This window comes from Opisthorchis viverrini, assembly GCF_000715545.1.
Source record: "Opisthorchis viverrini unplaced genomic scaffold opera_v5_61, whole genome shotgun sequence".
Classification (NCBI taxonomy): Eukaryota; Metazoa; Platyhelminthes; class Trematoda; order Opisthorchiida; family Opisthorchiidae; genus Opisthorchis; species Opisthorchis viverrini.
The window spans coordinates 134,450-151,831 of NW_008751717.1; the positions used below are offsets into that span (position 1 = coordinate 134,450).

Sequence of the window (17,382 nt, forward strand, 5' to 3'; positions counted from 1 at the left end):
GCTGTCTGGGACAGCTGATCCCCAATGGGCATAATATTAGATAAGTAAACAATCGACTGGTCAGTCTGTCCGCCGAATTGCTTGATAAATTCGCCAGGGCCAAGACGATATTACTTTTTGACCTAAACTTTCTTCATATCTGCCTATATACATGAATATATGTATATATGCATTTGCATGTTGGCATTTTTGTATTTATATTTGTGCTTGGGAATCCAGATTGAGGAGACTAACCACGCCACATATTATCACTGAGCTCTATGGTTTTCGTTATCCCCTATTACATAACTTTAAAGGACTACTAAAAAAAACGAGATACTAGGTTTCTGTTATCCTTTATTACTTAACTGTAAAGGACTACTAAAAAAAACGAGATACTAGATAGCACGCCTTCAAAGAAGCCCGTATATTATCCAAATAATCGGTCTCAAACAGTGTGTCTCACCTGACCAGAGGTGACATCATAAAGCCTCTGGAGCAAGTTGACGATGGTACTCTTACCAGATCCACTGGTCCCAACCAAAGCTATCGTTTTCCCACTTTCAATCTTCATGTTGAGCCTTTGAAGTATCTGAAAGTTAACAATTCATCATCAACTATGCGATGGAAATATTTTGTGGCTCTGAATAAAGTTTACAACAAATGAATGAGAAAAACCCACGGACACGTTTTGATTACCCGCATTTCGACACTTTTACAACTCGGCGTGCACTAGTTTTCATGCAGAGTACGAACGTGTTTGCGTGAGATGTGAGATGACAAAAAACAAGTGCATTCTATAGATAAATTGTGGGGAAATGGATACCGGTACAGTTAAACTCAGGATGCTCTGATAGCAGTTTCTTGTTCAGGAGGTCGACAATGAAAATCAATCGATCGCCTTCATGCTGTTTCTTGGAACAGAGTATGAATGCCTCCTTTGAATATTGTGAAAGTATGCTGGAGTCGTTTTGCAAGACGACAGATTTATCCCCACCAAAATGCACAATAATGAAGATATTTATTGCTGCTCTGGGGAACCAATGCCGTGGAGCACAATTTGCCGGAAAAACAGCTCCCCATGTTTTCCTGCATTGATTTCTTGTGACATTAGTCTTTACAGTGTAGACAGTCCAGCTTCAATCTAGCATCAGTGTGGTGACAACTGCAGTCCAATCTTTTCATACGCTTTGACATGTACTGACATATACATATATATATATATACATTCACATACGCATACATCATACACACAAGTGTGGTGGTTTTTATGTTGTTTGAAATTTCATTCGTCCTGCGAGTTTATTATTACTATTCCTGGATCTCTTTTAAGACATGCTGTCCTAAACCCACTTCTAGGTAGCACTTATCGAAATAACTTTCGTGGTTTGTAAGCTAATAACTTAGTTGTTTTTCTACGTTAATTATTATTGTCCTTCTCTTTCTAAATACCATTGAAACTTCTCTGCCTATGACAGTCCACCGGTCACCTAGGGGAGGTACCTGGACGCAGAAAGTACATACGCGGCGAACGAAGCACCGCTAAGGTTACCGTCGTTACCACACGTTCCGGAGAGCAGTTGCGTGGGTGTAGCTTACTAAACGCGGATTAGCAGTACCAGGCTGGCGGAGTGGGTGTGAAAATTTTGGCGACAGGAACGTTTTCATTGGTTAGACAGAACGAATGAAGCCAATCGCCTTAGTTAGCAATTCAGCAATCGTATATATTTACGCACTAGCTCTGTGTGTTTTGATCTGTCTTGGCAATGCAGCTCGGTCCGAATTCTTCTGTCTTCTATCACGTAGTTTGGCGGCCTAGTTCAGGTGTAACCAATGGGTGACTCCCCATAATACAATACTTGTCGACGGGCAAACATGTGTCACGTGCTACCCCTGTAATCTTATTCGACCCGTATCATTGTGGTTTCTGTTAATTACGGTTTGATTTTGAATATGATAATCAATAGTGCAGGGGAATTTTCATTCAGTCACCTCAACTTCTGTGAGACAGCTCTGAGTAGCTGATGCACCGTCGGTCACTAGCAGAAGCACAGAGAAATGTTGGAAATACAGACGCAGTGTTAACAGATACAGTTTTGATTTAAATGGTGTAAGAATCTTCTTTATCTGGAAATTCAGCCCAACGAATAACAGTGGTTGTAACGGAAGGATGCGTTGTTCGAAGTAACCAATTTTAACGCCAGATAGCCATCTCACAAGTATCAGCTGACTAACCTGTGACATCCATTGAGGGTGCGATCCCTAACTGAAGTCTCAGCAACCAACAACCAGTCGCATAAAGATAACCTAAAACAAACTCATGGATCATTTCCAAACAGAAAACAAAGAATTCAAGATGGCTCTGAAAAAATGCAATATCGCCATTGGATAATGATGCTTGAGAAACCAGATCATTGAAAAGAATGCTGACGGCTCGGGTAGTGTAGGTATTTGCTGATTTGTTCACTAAGCCTGGGAACTTGATTGCGAACGCAGACTGACCTCACCTACAAGACGAACCGTCGGTTGAAATTGCAAAGTTTCCACATACTATAAACAAACATCTGGGGTGAGCTGCAGAAGAAGCGGATGTACTTATGTGACGAAATAAGACGGAACACTTGAGGCTGCTGTGCATCAAAGGGAAACACATACGGACGAGATATCGGATTGTGACAACAACTACCAGATGAATCACGAGAAGAGCTGAACTGAGATTCTAACTGAACTTACAAATCACAGCTATCTTGTGAGGCTGAGAAGTGAAGCATATTATCATCTATATAGTGTAGTCAAACAGCGGATATCCAGGAGACCATATATCGATACAAATCGAAACAGTTCTTAGGTCCCCGATGACCCACTCGACCTAGGGAGACATTAGAAAGAGCATCAGCTGACAGGATGTAGACCCAATAGAACTAGTCACTCGGTTGGGGGCAAGGTTAAGACCAAAGATCATAGACCTTCTCACTGATGATAGCACGAGCTAGCCAACTAAATTATCCAAAGGACCACCCATAATCATAATCCATAGCCTGTCCAATATGCGTCTGTGCATCTTCTACTCTCTTCAGGATGGCCACTTTCCAAATGGTGCATCCTTTCTGTCAACCGTTTTACACAAAAGCTTTTCACTGGTTTGTGCTAATTCGTTTGTTACTTTCCTCAATCCAGTAGACTGTATCAACTAAATCCAATCCTCTCTCTTATACATCAACACCGGTCCAGAGGTAGTTAAAAAGTTTATTGGCATGGGTAGCTCGACCAAGCCAAATGGAAAGCTCACTGAGAAAGTGAATGCTGGAACCATTAAAGTTCATCCTAATTTTCTTCGAACCTTTCACCGACATTCTGATATCACTTCGATCACCGAAGTGCCTAGTTTTGCCACAGGGTGATGAATTTACTATACTGTTGGATGAAGTCAAAATAATATCACTTGTGTTTGACCATCCGTGTCTTCGAAACATCGCACAAATATTAAGCAAACACCATAGTTAGTAATGTTGAATGGGGACGAATGTTTTAGTGATTAATCAGCGGGGTTTCCGACTGGTTAGTTGACACCCACCTCATCGCCCGACCTCATCGTACTAGCCTAGTGGTTTTCTTCGTACTCTAAATGACTCCTTGTCCGACCATGTTCCGTTTGCTACAGCAGGTTCTAACTGGAGTACGTCTTAAGGTAGATCCGGAGAAGTACGAAGAGTATGCGGAATAATGGTGAATCTTGGCTACGCTGATACATGTTAAGTGCCAGGTTAGAGTACTAGAAACTTCCCAAACAATGACTAGGGGATTGACCCATGTGGTGATATATAACAAACGGTGCTGTTTTCGTGCATCCCTAATTTCCCTCCATCTTACGATATATATATTAGGACAGGTTGCGATGTCCCTTATATAGTTGTGCGTTTTAAGGTAGTTCAAGGAGTTTAAGTGAACTCGGAACCCAAGTGAGAGCAGACCTAATTATTCGTAGCATTCATTGGAAGGATTGTGAATAACCAAGCCTCGGCCTTATTTGAATACGGATTCGACTATAAACACATCCAAGTGCCCATTATAGACACAATTAGACTGGTGAACGTATCGTCCAGAATGAACGGACAGAAGATTGACGTGCGTAAGGCAGATAGAAATCTGACATGCAAAACAGCCCAAAAGCCAATATCAAGCACCCGGCCGAATCCGTCATCGGATGTAAAAGAATAAATGGTGGAAAAAGCGGTTGAGCTTTTTAAGTGAGAGTATCGACAGTATCGTGACAAGCTGGTAGAAATCTGTAAACCAAAAGCTCATATATTGAGTCCATCAAAGGTCGACCGCCTGAGAAAATTTTCGCCAAGCCCAATTCAGTTTCAGTAACTTGAAAACATCCCTTCTCAACAATACTCAACCGGTTAGGGAGGATAAACTGATATGTATATGGCTCACTTTCCCTGTCATGTTATGGAGTCCTGCAATGCTGGGCAACATTTGTGAAACTATATACCGGTAGTTGAGAAATGGGGTAACCTTCGGGCTGGATCATTCACGTCAAGGGAACAGATGATAATATGACACAAATCATTGATGACCTCGAACAAGTAAAGTCTGTTTAAACCCAAAAATCACAAACCCATTCAAATGACTGACCAATCAATGCATTTATTCATCCGAATAAACATGTGCTATAAATTATGGTTTTGCAATGATGAAATCTGTTTGAAATCAACAGAATAATTCCTAGTTCCATAAAGGAAACTACTCACGAGGTGGCTGAAAATCTTCGACAGACCGGTTTCAGCCTTCTTGGGGCTCATCAGGTAGGCGTAGTCCCCGAGTTTCCTTCAACTTTATGATCTGCTTGAACCCAAATTGGACTGTTTCCGAGAAATACACTCATTTGCAAATCAACTTTTTCCAAAGACTGTCCGGATAAATTTGTCAACTATATGGGTTGTCTTTATGCTAGAAGAAAAACCTGGACGCAGGACTATCCAAGCAGCTGTTCAAAATAATTGTGGAAAGGGGGGACAATCCCGATCTTGTTCACTACGCAAGAACAGCTCCCCGGTGCAAATTCAACCTACATATCTGATATGAGTACGACGTTTATTACTTCATTCTGATGGATCTTTGGCCCGAAAAATCCTTCCTGAATACAGTATCCGTATGCTGTTTGTGGATCGTTGAACTCTAGTTGCAAGTTTTGAAGCCGATTTACAACGGGAAAATAATACCATTGGTTGGCAATCTTGTGGAAAATAGGTAGCTGGGGAGAGTCGGGTTGGTTGAATGGGTCTCTCAACCCACCCAACCCCGCACTGAGGATGTCACCTCGATTGGTGATGAAACGTTTGCAGTCCAGTTGCCAAGCTTGACGAACGAACCAACAACCAAACTGTAATTGGTTGACAGGCATCTTGTTTGGGCTTAGAAATAGAAATTTCTGGAAAACCTTTTCCTCTTTGACCACCAGCTACGCCTCGAACTATGGTGTCAATTGTTATAGTAAACAGTTGTGAACGGGTGGCATACAGACTTATGCATAATTGGGAATGAAATATCCATGAGCTCGCCAATCACAAGGCTTGTGCGGAATATGACTACATCCTGCATAACTGACTGATTGCACTAGAACCCTGCGCACGAAACTTTTGGATCAAATAGGAAGACTGGTTCGATGCACCGATTTATTTATTGTATTAGAACCAAATGTACTCTTACTCTTTGAGTTAGAAACATTGGGGTGAACCCATTTTATTCACGAACAGTTAAATCCACTCTCAAGTACATGATGCATTCTAAAAGTGTCTGGTATGTGTGAGACGGACGAGGTTCGTTCAGACATATACGATATCATGTAGATGAGTTTATTAGGGGTAACAATGTGTGCTACATGATTAAGCAGGGTTTGCTTACAAGTGGCCTGATTCCTTAACTGGATTGGAAAGTATGGATACATAAAATACTATACCCGGAGCGATTTCTTTCATCTGCAGGTAACTATATAAGTCCACGTGTATGTAATATAGTCCCTGTTTCTGATCACAGCAGAGTTACCTTCTTTAGAGTAGTGTCCATTTACTTTCTTGCTAAAACAATATTTATTTGCATACGTCAAACAAACTAGTTGGTCGCCAACTGATAAAATACACTTGCCGATTTTATTTGTCTCGTTTCATGGTAATCGGGGGTTAAACTTTCTATGTACTTATGGATTCTTGCCGTTTCTTAGCTTAAAAACAAGCAAAGTGCATATATACTACCTCCGGTCCGCCATGAGCTAACCATAGCAATCTCTCTGAAACGGCAGAAGGGATGTTGAAAAAATGGTGATACGGATAACTGTTCCGGGTAAGTGCGTCATAATCAAAATCTACGTGCGGTTGGAAACGTTTGTAGTGAAGTCCGCTGCCGTAAATGGTTAACGTCTGAAACTTCTGAGGTAGAGCATCTTACCGTTTATCAGGGGTACTTTATACTGTGTAGTAGAAATACCGTAGCCAGCAGAAATTATGGACCGCAAATATTGGAGCTGTTTGTGTTTGTGCTTGTTTTCCATCAAGCTTAACGAAAACATAGCCAGGAGGGAGAAAGGGCTAGATAAATTACTTAAGGGCTGTCTTATCAACGGTAAGTGTTAGTCGGATGTGAGTTGGCCATAATGGAACGATTTGGTAAACTATACATTCTTGAAAATGAGATCCCCAATCTTCTCAGTAGTCAAGACCAACCATTCACTAATTACAGGGGTTTGTGTGGCTACAAACAATGCACACGGGTACTTTACATATGAAATCTAACCGTCTACCATGACGGACTCATTAGTCAATCAGCCGGTCATATCACCTATATGACATCCGAAACATAAAATCCCACTGATGTTTTAGACTTGAAAATGCAAGTGATCAAGAGCCTTTTCTGAAAGTTTCTTTAAAAGCTGTTTTTAAAAACCAGGATTATTTCATCAGACGGCAGATTTAGGAAACACCGAGTCAGTCAGATTCACCTAAAAGCTCTTTATAACTAAGGCAAGGCTCAAAAACTGATCTTATCATGGTATACTTTTGTATTTTTTGTCAGTTCCAAGTTCCAAGCGGCAATGTGATTACTAAAATCACATTTACGGCAAAAACTTAGCATGTCATTCGACAGCTATTCTAGAAAACATTTCACACACATCTTTTCCGTGTTTTCTTCTTGACCAATCCGTCTGCAAGTTAGTCACTTTCCCTCGTAGGCATCAAAAATTTCCTTTTCTTGTCACTGGCAAATAACAAGTTACCAGTCCAAACGAAATGCATGCGTCTAAGTGCTTCCATTTTTTTAATTGTGTAGTTTATACTTAGATTTGTAAAGTTGGGTGTAAAGTATAAAATATTTAATGTATAAACGAGAGATGGGGTAAGTATCGTTTCTGACTGATTACTTTAGCCTGGACCAGTGCTCCAGGATAAAAAGAGGAAGCGCACAAGTAAAATTATAAGCCCACCTCTACCTACACCATGATATATGGTACAGAGCAAAGTTATTCGCATCTTGGTATCAGCGTTCTGATGGATGCGGGTTGATTTAATTACATACTTTTGAGTAAGCGATTAGCTATCTTATTGGTGTGGCAAATCGCAAAAACGCTTGTTTCATAAAACCGGCTAACCCTTTAGCATCTGAACACTCTTGTATATTTTATAGAAGAAAATTCAACTTCTGTTGTAAACTGATATGAAGTAAGACTAACACGTGTTAAATTCTATTCAGGAATGTCACACGGCTACCAGTCTAATCAATCTCTTGTTGATTACATTTTGACATGTTTTGAAATGATAATCCATCCAAAAGAATGAATGTTCACGGGAGAGCATGATCAGATATTTTGAAGACTTCTCTTTTGCTTCATGTACGCTTTCAACAAGACCATAGACGTGTATTGCTCTTTTTGGACCTATTAATCATCCACACACCTGGGGTTGGCAGCTGACATTTTGACTTTTATGGATGTGTTTGTTTTGGAACATCTAGTGTTTTGTTAGGGAGTTTGTTTGCGCCATGGTGGTTGCCTTGTCTCTTTTTGAAGTGATTGACGCTTCCTTGCCTGTTTACCAAATGATTTGGCTCATCGTCCTCACAGACATTACTGATTATTCGAAGACAATATCTGAATTTTGAATTTACCAAACCAATAAACCGGATTTTTCTGTAGGTTTGTTTATTTTTTTATCCACAGAAATGCGAAGTTGTGATTAATAAAACGACGGAAAATTTTTCTTGTGAGAAAAATGTATTGCAGATAAGAAATCAAATGATCAGAAAATGTTTCTACAAGTATTCATTTTTTTAGTTCTCAGGTGACTATATGCTCCATACAGTAAACCGTTGGGATGATTAGAAACAGGTTGATCAAAAGGATTAATCCCTTCTGCAGCCGCATAAGCCGGTGCTTGCCACAAATGCCCTCCACGATGATTTTGAGCGGAAGGTTGATACGACGAGCCGAAACCATTCACTACGGATATCTGGCTGCTGTAGAGGGCGTTCACCTTCTTTCTACCATCGTAACTTGTTCACAGTTAAGAGGCTTGGGAAATCTACCGCTCATAATAAAACTATTACAACAACCCCCTAATATGACTCTTATTAGGAGTTTCCCTCAGGCTTTCGTTACTTTGTACTCAGTTGGATAGAAAGACGAGAGTGAGGAAATATTCTTGTAGCATGTGAAGGAGTCGTAACCACAATAAAAGCCATTCTGTTGTTGGGTATTTCATATACACAGGTTATATATCTCATGGTTCTCTAGCTCCAGAGAATCAGCACTTGCGTGCAATACACAGATGTAGTTTAAATGTGGAGAGAGTATGGTCTCACTTCAACAATTCGCTATCTCCAAACTGCTCTTCCCCGCGCGGATAAAATTATTAATTAAGTATGATGTTAAATTACATTGGCTAAAATTAAATAAAGTGATTGACGTTCACAAGTTGGAACCTGTTGTTAGAACTAAGGGGCTTATTTCCATGCTGTGGCAAGTATCGAAACCAAAACTAATATTGGCAACTTCGTCCTCCCTCGACTTCTTTCAAATATGACAGTGCCAATTTCTCTATCTACAATACTTGGTTGAATGTGGTTTAAGAGTCGTGGTTATTAGAATAATGAAATGCCGGTGGCCTCAAGGCGGACAGTGGAAGAGATTCAGGTGTAAACCGCAAGTTCTTTAGGTGTTGGTGGAAGTTGTGCGCTGGAAAAACAAAAAGTAGACAGCTGCCACAATTGCAGTTTAACAGCTCAATAGACCGTCGAGTGCATACAGTCGTCTTACGCTTATCCCAGCCCGTAGCGGTCAGAAGTTATCATCTGACGCTATCTATCCATCCGAAATAAGGCCAACAGTCGCCCACTGACCACAGTGGAGTGTAAACCGAGATACTCTCCTTGATCTAAAATGACTTACATAGTGGTTGAAAAATTCTCCTTGTAGGAACTTCTACTCCAGATTACTTTTCTTTCATAGCTCGTTGCCCATTGGCTTGTTTACCAAGGTTTTATTTCGGGACGAGAGCATCATCAAAGTGCTCCATTGTGAGAGACAGCCAGGCACGACGTTCGTCGCGGTCAAACTAGCAGGTAGTTAGTTTGGAGCAGAGTGTCTTCAGTTTAAGAATTGAAAAGTGCCTCGAACGAGAAATTTAAAGTAAAAAGCAGAGCGGTATTTCTTCACAAAGTAAGGTGATGACCAGTGACTTGAAGAAAGACAGTTTGCTGAAACAGTGGTATTAAGCCTGTTTTTTGTGTCCTATTTTTGGTATAAGCTCCGTCTACCCTGATAAGTCCAACGATCTTCCATCCATCAAACTGCTCGTGAAATGAGGTAAAATCGTCCCTTCACCGGTGCGTCCAGCTTTACCAACTAAACAACAATCTTGAGCAAACTATTGGGTGACTAGTGACGACGGGCTAAATTGTCCTTGTTCCCATGATTAATGAAAACATTTCCATGAAAGAAATTTGGGTTACTGGTCGCCCGTTTTGCACATTCGTAGACACGTCAGTATTTTATTTTTTAGTTTCAAACAGATATGTCTGTCATGTTCAAACAAGTTACTTGCTTTGGTAACACTTTGAAAATTTTGCCTAAACGAGAATATGCCAAGGTACTCTACCAAAGTCTGCTTTACCATGTTGAGCAATAAGCTGGCATTTGAAAGTTCCACCATAAGTTTATTTGTCTTGTTTCATCATTCTTTCAGGCACTTTAATTCGCCCCTATTCGTTAGAAGGCAAGTTCTTGCGGATAGGCTTTGACGGCTTTTTATGCTTTTTGTATGCCATTTCTTGCCTGAGCCATTATTTCTGTTTGCAGACTCCATGTGCTAGACAGAAAAATAGTCCAATCAAAAATTCGATAGACCAACTTGGTTTTTGGTCTCCCCTTTCATCGCAGTGTAAATGGTTCTATGTTATGCAACTGAGCTGCAAACCCAATTTACTGCACAGCGGTGCTATGCATCCTCCTATTTTAAAGAGTAATTCTAAGTTCCAACCTAAGCTCCTAACATCTCAAGTAAGTGAGAAGTACTTGATGGTCTGTGATTTTTCCCCACTTTACGCAACATCACACTGAAGGGTACGTCAGTATGATGTAGTTATTAGCCGGAGGCAAGCTTCTAGATTTTTGGGCGAAGGATTGGATATTTAGGTGTTTTTTGCAACGCGTTGTTGCAATATACAGAGATCAAATGTTGGAACGTACGTCAAGCTGATTACGTTAAAAAACTGTCTTAATAGACAGGTTGATAACGCGAAAATGCGAGGTGTCCTTACTCTTCTTCTCCCAGAGTGTAATCTTTTCCAAAAAAATTACCGTGCGTGCCTTTCATCTGGTGCCAGTCTCGCATAAATAATCTCTATAGTCGGTAAGCAAATCTCTCTGAAAGCCCCTGTTTTGCTGATTCATGTCCCTGGTTCTTATATTGCAGGACAAGAATCTCCTTGAATTTATAAATAGTCCTGTCTACCTGGCGCGCTTCCCGATATTAGGTTTCGTTGATTTGTGTTATCAGTCCTACGTAAAAAATAGATAACCTTCGCAAATACTACTATTCGTAAAACGTTTCTTTAAAATTCCGCTACTGTAGAACCTCAAACTATGCTTTCTCAATAAAACAAAAAGAAACGAGGCAGCAAGACGTTTTATATAGCTCTATCCGTTATCTTACGGTGTAATCCGTGGGGGGCGCTGCTTTCGCGGGCATCTATTCCGTCCGGCCAAAGTTGCCTCGCTAACAGTCAGCGTAGCTGATCATTCATTTTACAGACCGGAATGTGCTATCTAACAAACATTTCCGGAGTTACGAGTTGAACTATGGGCTACAAAATAAATGGTGAGTTCTTCGTTCAAATGCCCTCGAAAACGGTGAAGCGAGATAAACGGACACGTCTAGCTGAGCCAAGCACTCAGAATCATATTTTTTTGGGGTCGGCTTAACGAGCATGAGGCTTACTGTCTGTTGGCTAACAATGGGTTTTAAGTCCGACAGTTCTAATTGGGCCACTAAACTCGGACACTCGGACAGCGTAAGCGACTAACAAGCCAAATGTAACTTCCCAAGAAAACATCCCACAGGAAGACGTCTTTGTGAAGTTTTCCTGAACGTTTTGTTTGGATGCAGATTTATGAAATAGAAAAAATCATTAACAAGACCTGAATATTGCAAATTTTCTTAGCTTAGTTCAAGCTTTCTTGTTTTGTCGAATTTAGTGCGGAAATCGTGTGTGATCTCGTCACCCGACATTGCTGGATCAGACCCTGGCAAATTCCCGTTTTGCGGAAGCCAGTCAATTGCTCAGTATGTGGTTTTGAGAGTCTAAAGCAGTACAAAAGCTTACATGATCACGCAACTAAACGTGAAGTGAACAAGCCAGTAGAATAGATGTTTCGAAAGCTACCTTGTGCTGCAAACTTCGTCCACACCAGCTTCACTGTGTATATGATGTGTTAGTAGGAATGATTATGTCTGGTGAAACAGGATACTGGTTGAAAACTGGGAATACAACTAAGGGGAACAATAGCCGCGCGGAAAGCCGGCCAAGTATGGAATTTCACTCCAGTATTTGCTTTTTATCTTAATCAAGCAGTTGGGTTTGTTGGCTCTCGTACATGCAAACAAGGAGGGTCAAATACGCAGGTGTTGACGACACTGGTTGAAAAAAATTAGATCGTGAGGAGTGAAAATGCTTTTTCTTATCAGTGTCATAGGGTGGTTATTCAAGGACAGTGATTTGGCCGCAATTTAACTAACTGTGACCTGTCTAGCTGATTGAGTTCGACTGACAGAATACTAATTAGCACATGTAAATCACATCAAATTACGCAGAGAATGATGGGCCGTCCAGTTTTTCGTCATACCTGACGAAATAAACAGGCTTAACAAAGCACATGCCAATAATTAATCAAAACTAGATATCAAGTCAGTGTTTTTGAATGAATCTTCAAATAGGTCGTCAGTCTATCTGGTTCCATCATGCTAGGCTACACAATGAATGACCTTCGGGCTGATTCCGTGAACGAGCATCTCGACGTCACGGATGGCAGTTCTCGCGTTTTTCTTGAAGCTACATATAGGTAGCTCAGCTACTTGAGACATCCGGCCCAAACAAGCAGCATCTTTTTGTGTAGATCAAACGAGGCTAAGACCAATCGGTTTAACACATAGGGGATACGAGCAACTTCTTTACGAATAGAGTCTTTGTTGGGTTTCATTAGACAATACAGACATTTCGTGATTCAAAATCTATGGTGATCGGGATAAGAAGTCTCTGATTCTAATAAATTCCAGCGTATGCACTCTTTGTGTACAATACGCTCTAGACTCAGTGGTTTGACTTTACCGTGTAAGCGAGACTCATCAACTACCTGCTTGGCTCACGTTTTTATGCCCTGAATAAACGGCCTGATGGCACATCAGAACTAGTCAGAAGAGAAATGTGAACAACCAGCACGCGAGATATGGTCCAACCAAACTAAGAGTCTCAACGTTGATAAGAATAGTCTTCCATGGATATGGGTCCTTATTTGCCAAAGAAAAAATAGTGGGAACAGTGTATAATAGACGTTAACGGCAAGGATACTAGTGTAAAGTGGATACTACTGACGAGTATGAGAGTAGTATGTGGGATCCCGTACCCCCATCTTGATCTAATGGAAGGTGGGATTTATTATGAAAGTTGTGAGATTGATCTATAGAATTCGTTTACACTTGCTTGATAGTCAGTTAGTAATCAGAAAAGTTTAAGAAGACCCGTTCAAGAAGAAGGGGGTATTCATTTTTTAAAAAAACTAGGTGCATATGGGAGTTTTACCTTCCTGTTCCACAGTCTATAACTGTTCGGTTGGTGTTGTCTTACAAACGACTCCGCAGTAAAGAGCTTCTTCCTTTCACTGGTATCCCTATCAGGCGCTTCGTAGGACCACTGTTATTTTTCACTTAGGGCATCAAAATTAAATGAAAAGCATACTGAAATGCCGAAGTGATGCATTTTTGAGTTATTTTGGCAGATTATTTCCATGGACACACTTGAAGCACTTGAAGCTAATTGCACTCGTTGGACCCTTTGCTCTTCATGGTCGCTTCTTCCAAGAAAACCTCTTACTTATCGGCAATAAAGTGAGTATAACATGAGTAAGAGTTTCAGTTCAGTTGGTACTCTTAGCAAGACAACCAAATTAGTGATGAGTTGAAATATTGGTAGCCCGGGTGAGTTGGGTGCGTACCCAACTGCGCTTTGATGGTGTCTCCTCGACTGGCGACGTAACATTCGCAAGTCAATTGCCAAGCTCGGGAAAAAATCAACAGCCATTTAATCAGACCCCATGGAACCAAAGTCTTTTAAATATAGACTTTCACAGAGCGGGCATTATGGGCAATATTTACTTAAAACTATGCAACCTATGAGGCAGAGGACTTAAAGATGCTAGGTGGACAAGTGCGCTTAAGTATAACTCCAACTCATAGGTGGCTTGATTAATGATTACCAGAAATAATGGACATCTCACTGACCAAACATGAATACCGGTTAATCTGTTTCAGTGTTTCACTTCCTGTTCCTCCTTTCAGAAGAAAACCAGTCTAGCTCCATTTTCCCCCAAATTTTTAAGCATGTACAAGCTGGAATGCTGGGAAACAATCCCGTGTTCCCAGGTAGTGACCAGAATGAGCCAAGCTCAGGCGAGGTTGTGTCACACCATGGATATTGCACACAACATGTACTCCTGCGCGGGCGCAACCCAGAATAAAACCGATAGCAAACAAAATTGGAATTTGATTGTATGATTCACAAATCTGTGTCCTTAAGAAACTTATGCGACCTTTGAAATAGGACTGGCCTCGTAGCAAATCAGTGAGACAAGGCTGCAAGATGCCTGTGTCACTTTCGTGACCACCTGACTCATTGAACAGTTTGTTCACATTTTTTAGAACAGGTCATTGAAGCTTCCATGGACAGTAAGGTTCTGATGATTCTTCACGTAGACTTGGATTTGCAACCTCTGAGCAAGCAGGTGAGGTCAACCTTTCGGCCACAATTGGATGATCAACAGTATGAATAACCAACGCTTACGAAATTTAGACCCGCAATCATCATTCAGTCAAGAGGACTATGTCATTTGTTTACATGTTGACTGGTTCCAAGATTGATCACTCCCGGGCCTGAAAGTTTACGCGGCTTTTGCACTAAGCTCTTCGTCCACCGTTGATGGCACGAGATTTGCAGAATGTCCATCACGTTAAAATCTGTTAGGAGATTTCATCTATGCTGAAACCCCAAATAATTGTACCGCTGTTTTAAACTTGCTGACATTCATCAAGGAAACGCACCTCACGGACCCCCGAGGAGTTTCGTCTTGTAATCACGTGCTCAGTCGATGAATTCTAATATGAGGCAAGGAGACTGATCAGCAGTGCAATAGCGAAAACATTCAGGAAACATGATGAAATTTCTAGGTTTGGAGACTTGGAGCAACCGCAGTTGGTCGAGATGCGTAAGTTGTCTGTACTTAGTTTCCAGGCCTCCGGGGAAAGCATTTTATACTCAACTTACCGACAACGTTAGTTTAAATCTGAGTGGTGGAATCCTCACACTTGACATTTGGACCAAATACAGATTAATGTTCCACATTCTTCCCATTGTTAGTCATTGGGATGATATTTGCCGAAAACCCATTTTATCTATTGGCTGAAGTAGTCTGAATTAATCAAAGAAGCCTGAGAGATTAGCAGCAAACTATTTGGGATTAGAAGGTTGAAGCATAATGTAAGGTAGTAGAGTCCAGAAGTTTCGGTTCCTACGTGCAACCCATCTCGGGGAACTTATCAGTAAAATAGTAAGCTTAACGGATGACGTATCAAACCTCATCCGTGTAGCCGTCATTCATCATGAGTGTAGACTGGTGCATGCGTTCATTCGTCTTCCGTTCGTGCAATTGTGTGGACGAAAAGATCTGAGTGTGTTTAGATGGTGCCTACAACGACAAGGGTCAGTTTTGCGTCATTATTTGGTTATCCGTTCTGCCTTAGTGGTTTGTGATTACTAAGGAATGAGCTAGGTCGATCCAAGCGGTTCAAGTTCCAATTTAATTTTCACGTCAGAAGAAGTCACTTCTCACAACAAATGCCGCTGCTTTGTGCTTCTGGTGAGCGTCGAGAACATATCTCTCCTATGTGTTAAACGCAATGTCCAGCGGATAAAAGTTGTGTTGCGAAAACCCTATTAAAAACATTTGCCCGCCTAAAGAGCAAATTTTCACATGAGAATCAGGACGTCTACACAGAGTTCCTCATCAATAATAGTGCGTTTCAAACACGCATGTTGTCCTGTTACAAGTTTACTGTCACTCGAAATTAGGAGTGAAAACAATATAAAATAGGCAACTTGTACACACGTTTCATAACATCCTCGCTGGTGGGAACGGTCTGAAGTGCGTCTCAGGTAAAAAGGTGCATCAGCCAGAAGTTCCACCATTCGTCACAATGACACGGACGCTGCGAAACTACGTCACATTCTTGTCGTGCTCCTCCATCTGCTAAATGGGATTACCTATTTTGTGGACCTTTTGTGTGCCACAGAATATCCCGACTGCGATGAGGGCGACGTGAATAATTCCTACTGCGACTATGTTGTTTTGGTCTTTATTCCTCTATGTTTTCCTGTGCACAACTTTTGAATATTTCAGTTTAGTCATACATAAAAACCTTGTGCTAAGAACAACGGAAACAGACAAACCAATCGGGAACAGTAATGAACAATCCAATTAAATATATTCACTGAACAAGTTTCAACTTGCTTGTACGCATTTTACGAGATCCTGTAACGCTAAACTTTCCACTAAATGCCTTAGTTTTAAACTGAGCCTCCTCAAATACGACAATTTACCCAAGGGCTTATGCAGACAATGTTCTCCGCACATTCATCTTTTCAACCTACTTAACTGTGTACACATCCACGGACTGGAGAATGTACATTTCTACCTATTCATTGCTTTGGCCTACCGACCGTCACATTGCGTTCACAGGCCAGTTGGATAACTTCGAAAAGACTCAGCGATAGCACTTCATGAGGCTGCAAGTATAAACATGTCAACTTCAGTGGCATGCAAAACTTTTCAGTAAGATCAGCACACGTATAAAATCTAACCAAGTCAATGTTCTTGATAGCATTGTATGTACGTTTTAACGTGCTATCAATCTATTTGAGTAGAACCACATCCCGACTACACCCGATGATGGTTATAGGACTCAACACCGAGAGTGAATGCTCTCGATAGTTGATTTGTATGCCACTATATGAAGAACAGTCAGTTCTGTCGGTTAGTAGTCATAACAAAAATGTTTTTTTTTGTAAGTGCAACTTACTGGGACATCCGGGCGAGAAGGGTAGGCAAATGACACATTTTGAAACTGGATATCTCCTTTGAAGTCGGCGAGCATCGGTTTGTCCCGTCCTTTGCCGATTTGAGGTTTCTGGAACGGAGTATGAGCCTCATTTAGAAGGTCTTCTTCAAGGGTAAATCGATTGCTTTATACATGACTTCATGAAGCATTGCCCAACAATAAAATCGCGTGCTTATTGGCGCGCATATTTGAGAGCCGTTTACGTATAGTTCATTTTTTCCGTAACAACCCAGAACGATCGGTATTTCCTTTAAGCGATGAGGGTATATATATTCTTGTGATAAATGGTGTCTCAATGTCACAACGACTGCATTCATCTCCAAAAGTGTAGTCATGTTTATGTACATATGGGAGTTTTTACCCAAGTTTCGCTGCTATCGGACGTTTCAGAGAAAAGGTTATATGGTAGTATCACCGTGGAAAAACTTAAAAAAGCATGTTGCCTGCACGTCTCTATGCTTTTATG

General features: G+C 41.0%; 1 protein-coding gene across 1 annotated transcript in view; it reads right to left on the reverse strand.

Annotated features, from left to right (window-relative positions):
- The window catches only part of T265_13367 (hypothetical protein), a gene marked incomplete at both ends in the record, with an annotated part of 68,793 nt that overhangs the window by 33,369 nt on the left and 18,042 nt on the right, over positions 1-17,382 (reverse strand). The window contains 2 exons of the mRNA XM_009168601.1: positions 446-571; positions 16,878-16,985. Coding sequence (XP_009166865.1) covers positions 446-571; positions 16,878-16,985 — 234 coding nt within the window. The remainder of the gene's footprint in view (positions 1-445; positions 572-16,877; positions 16,986-17,382) is intronic.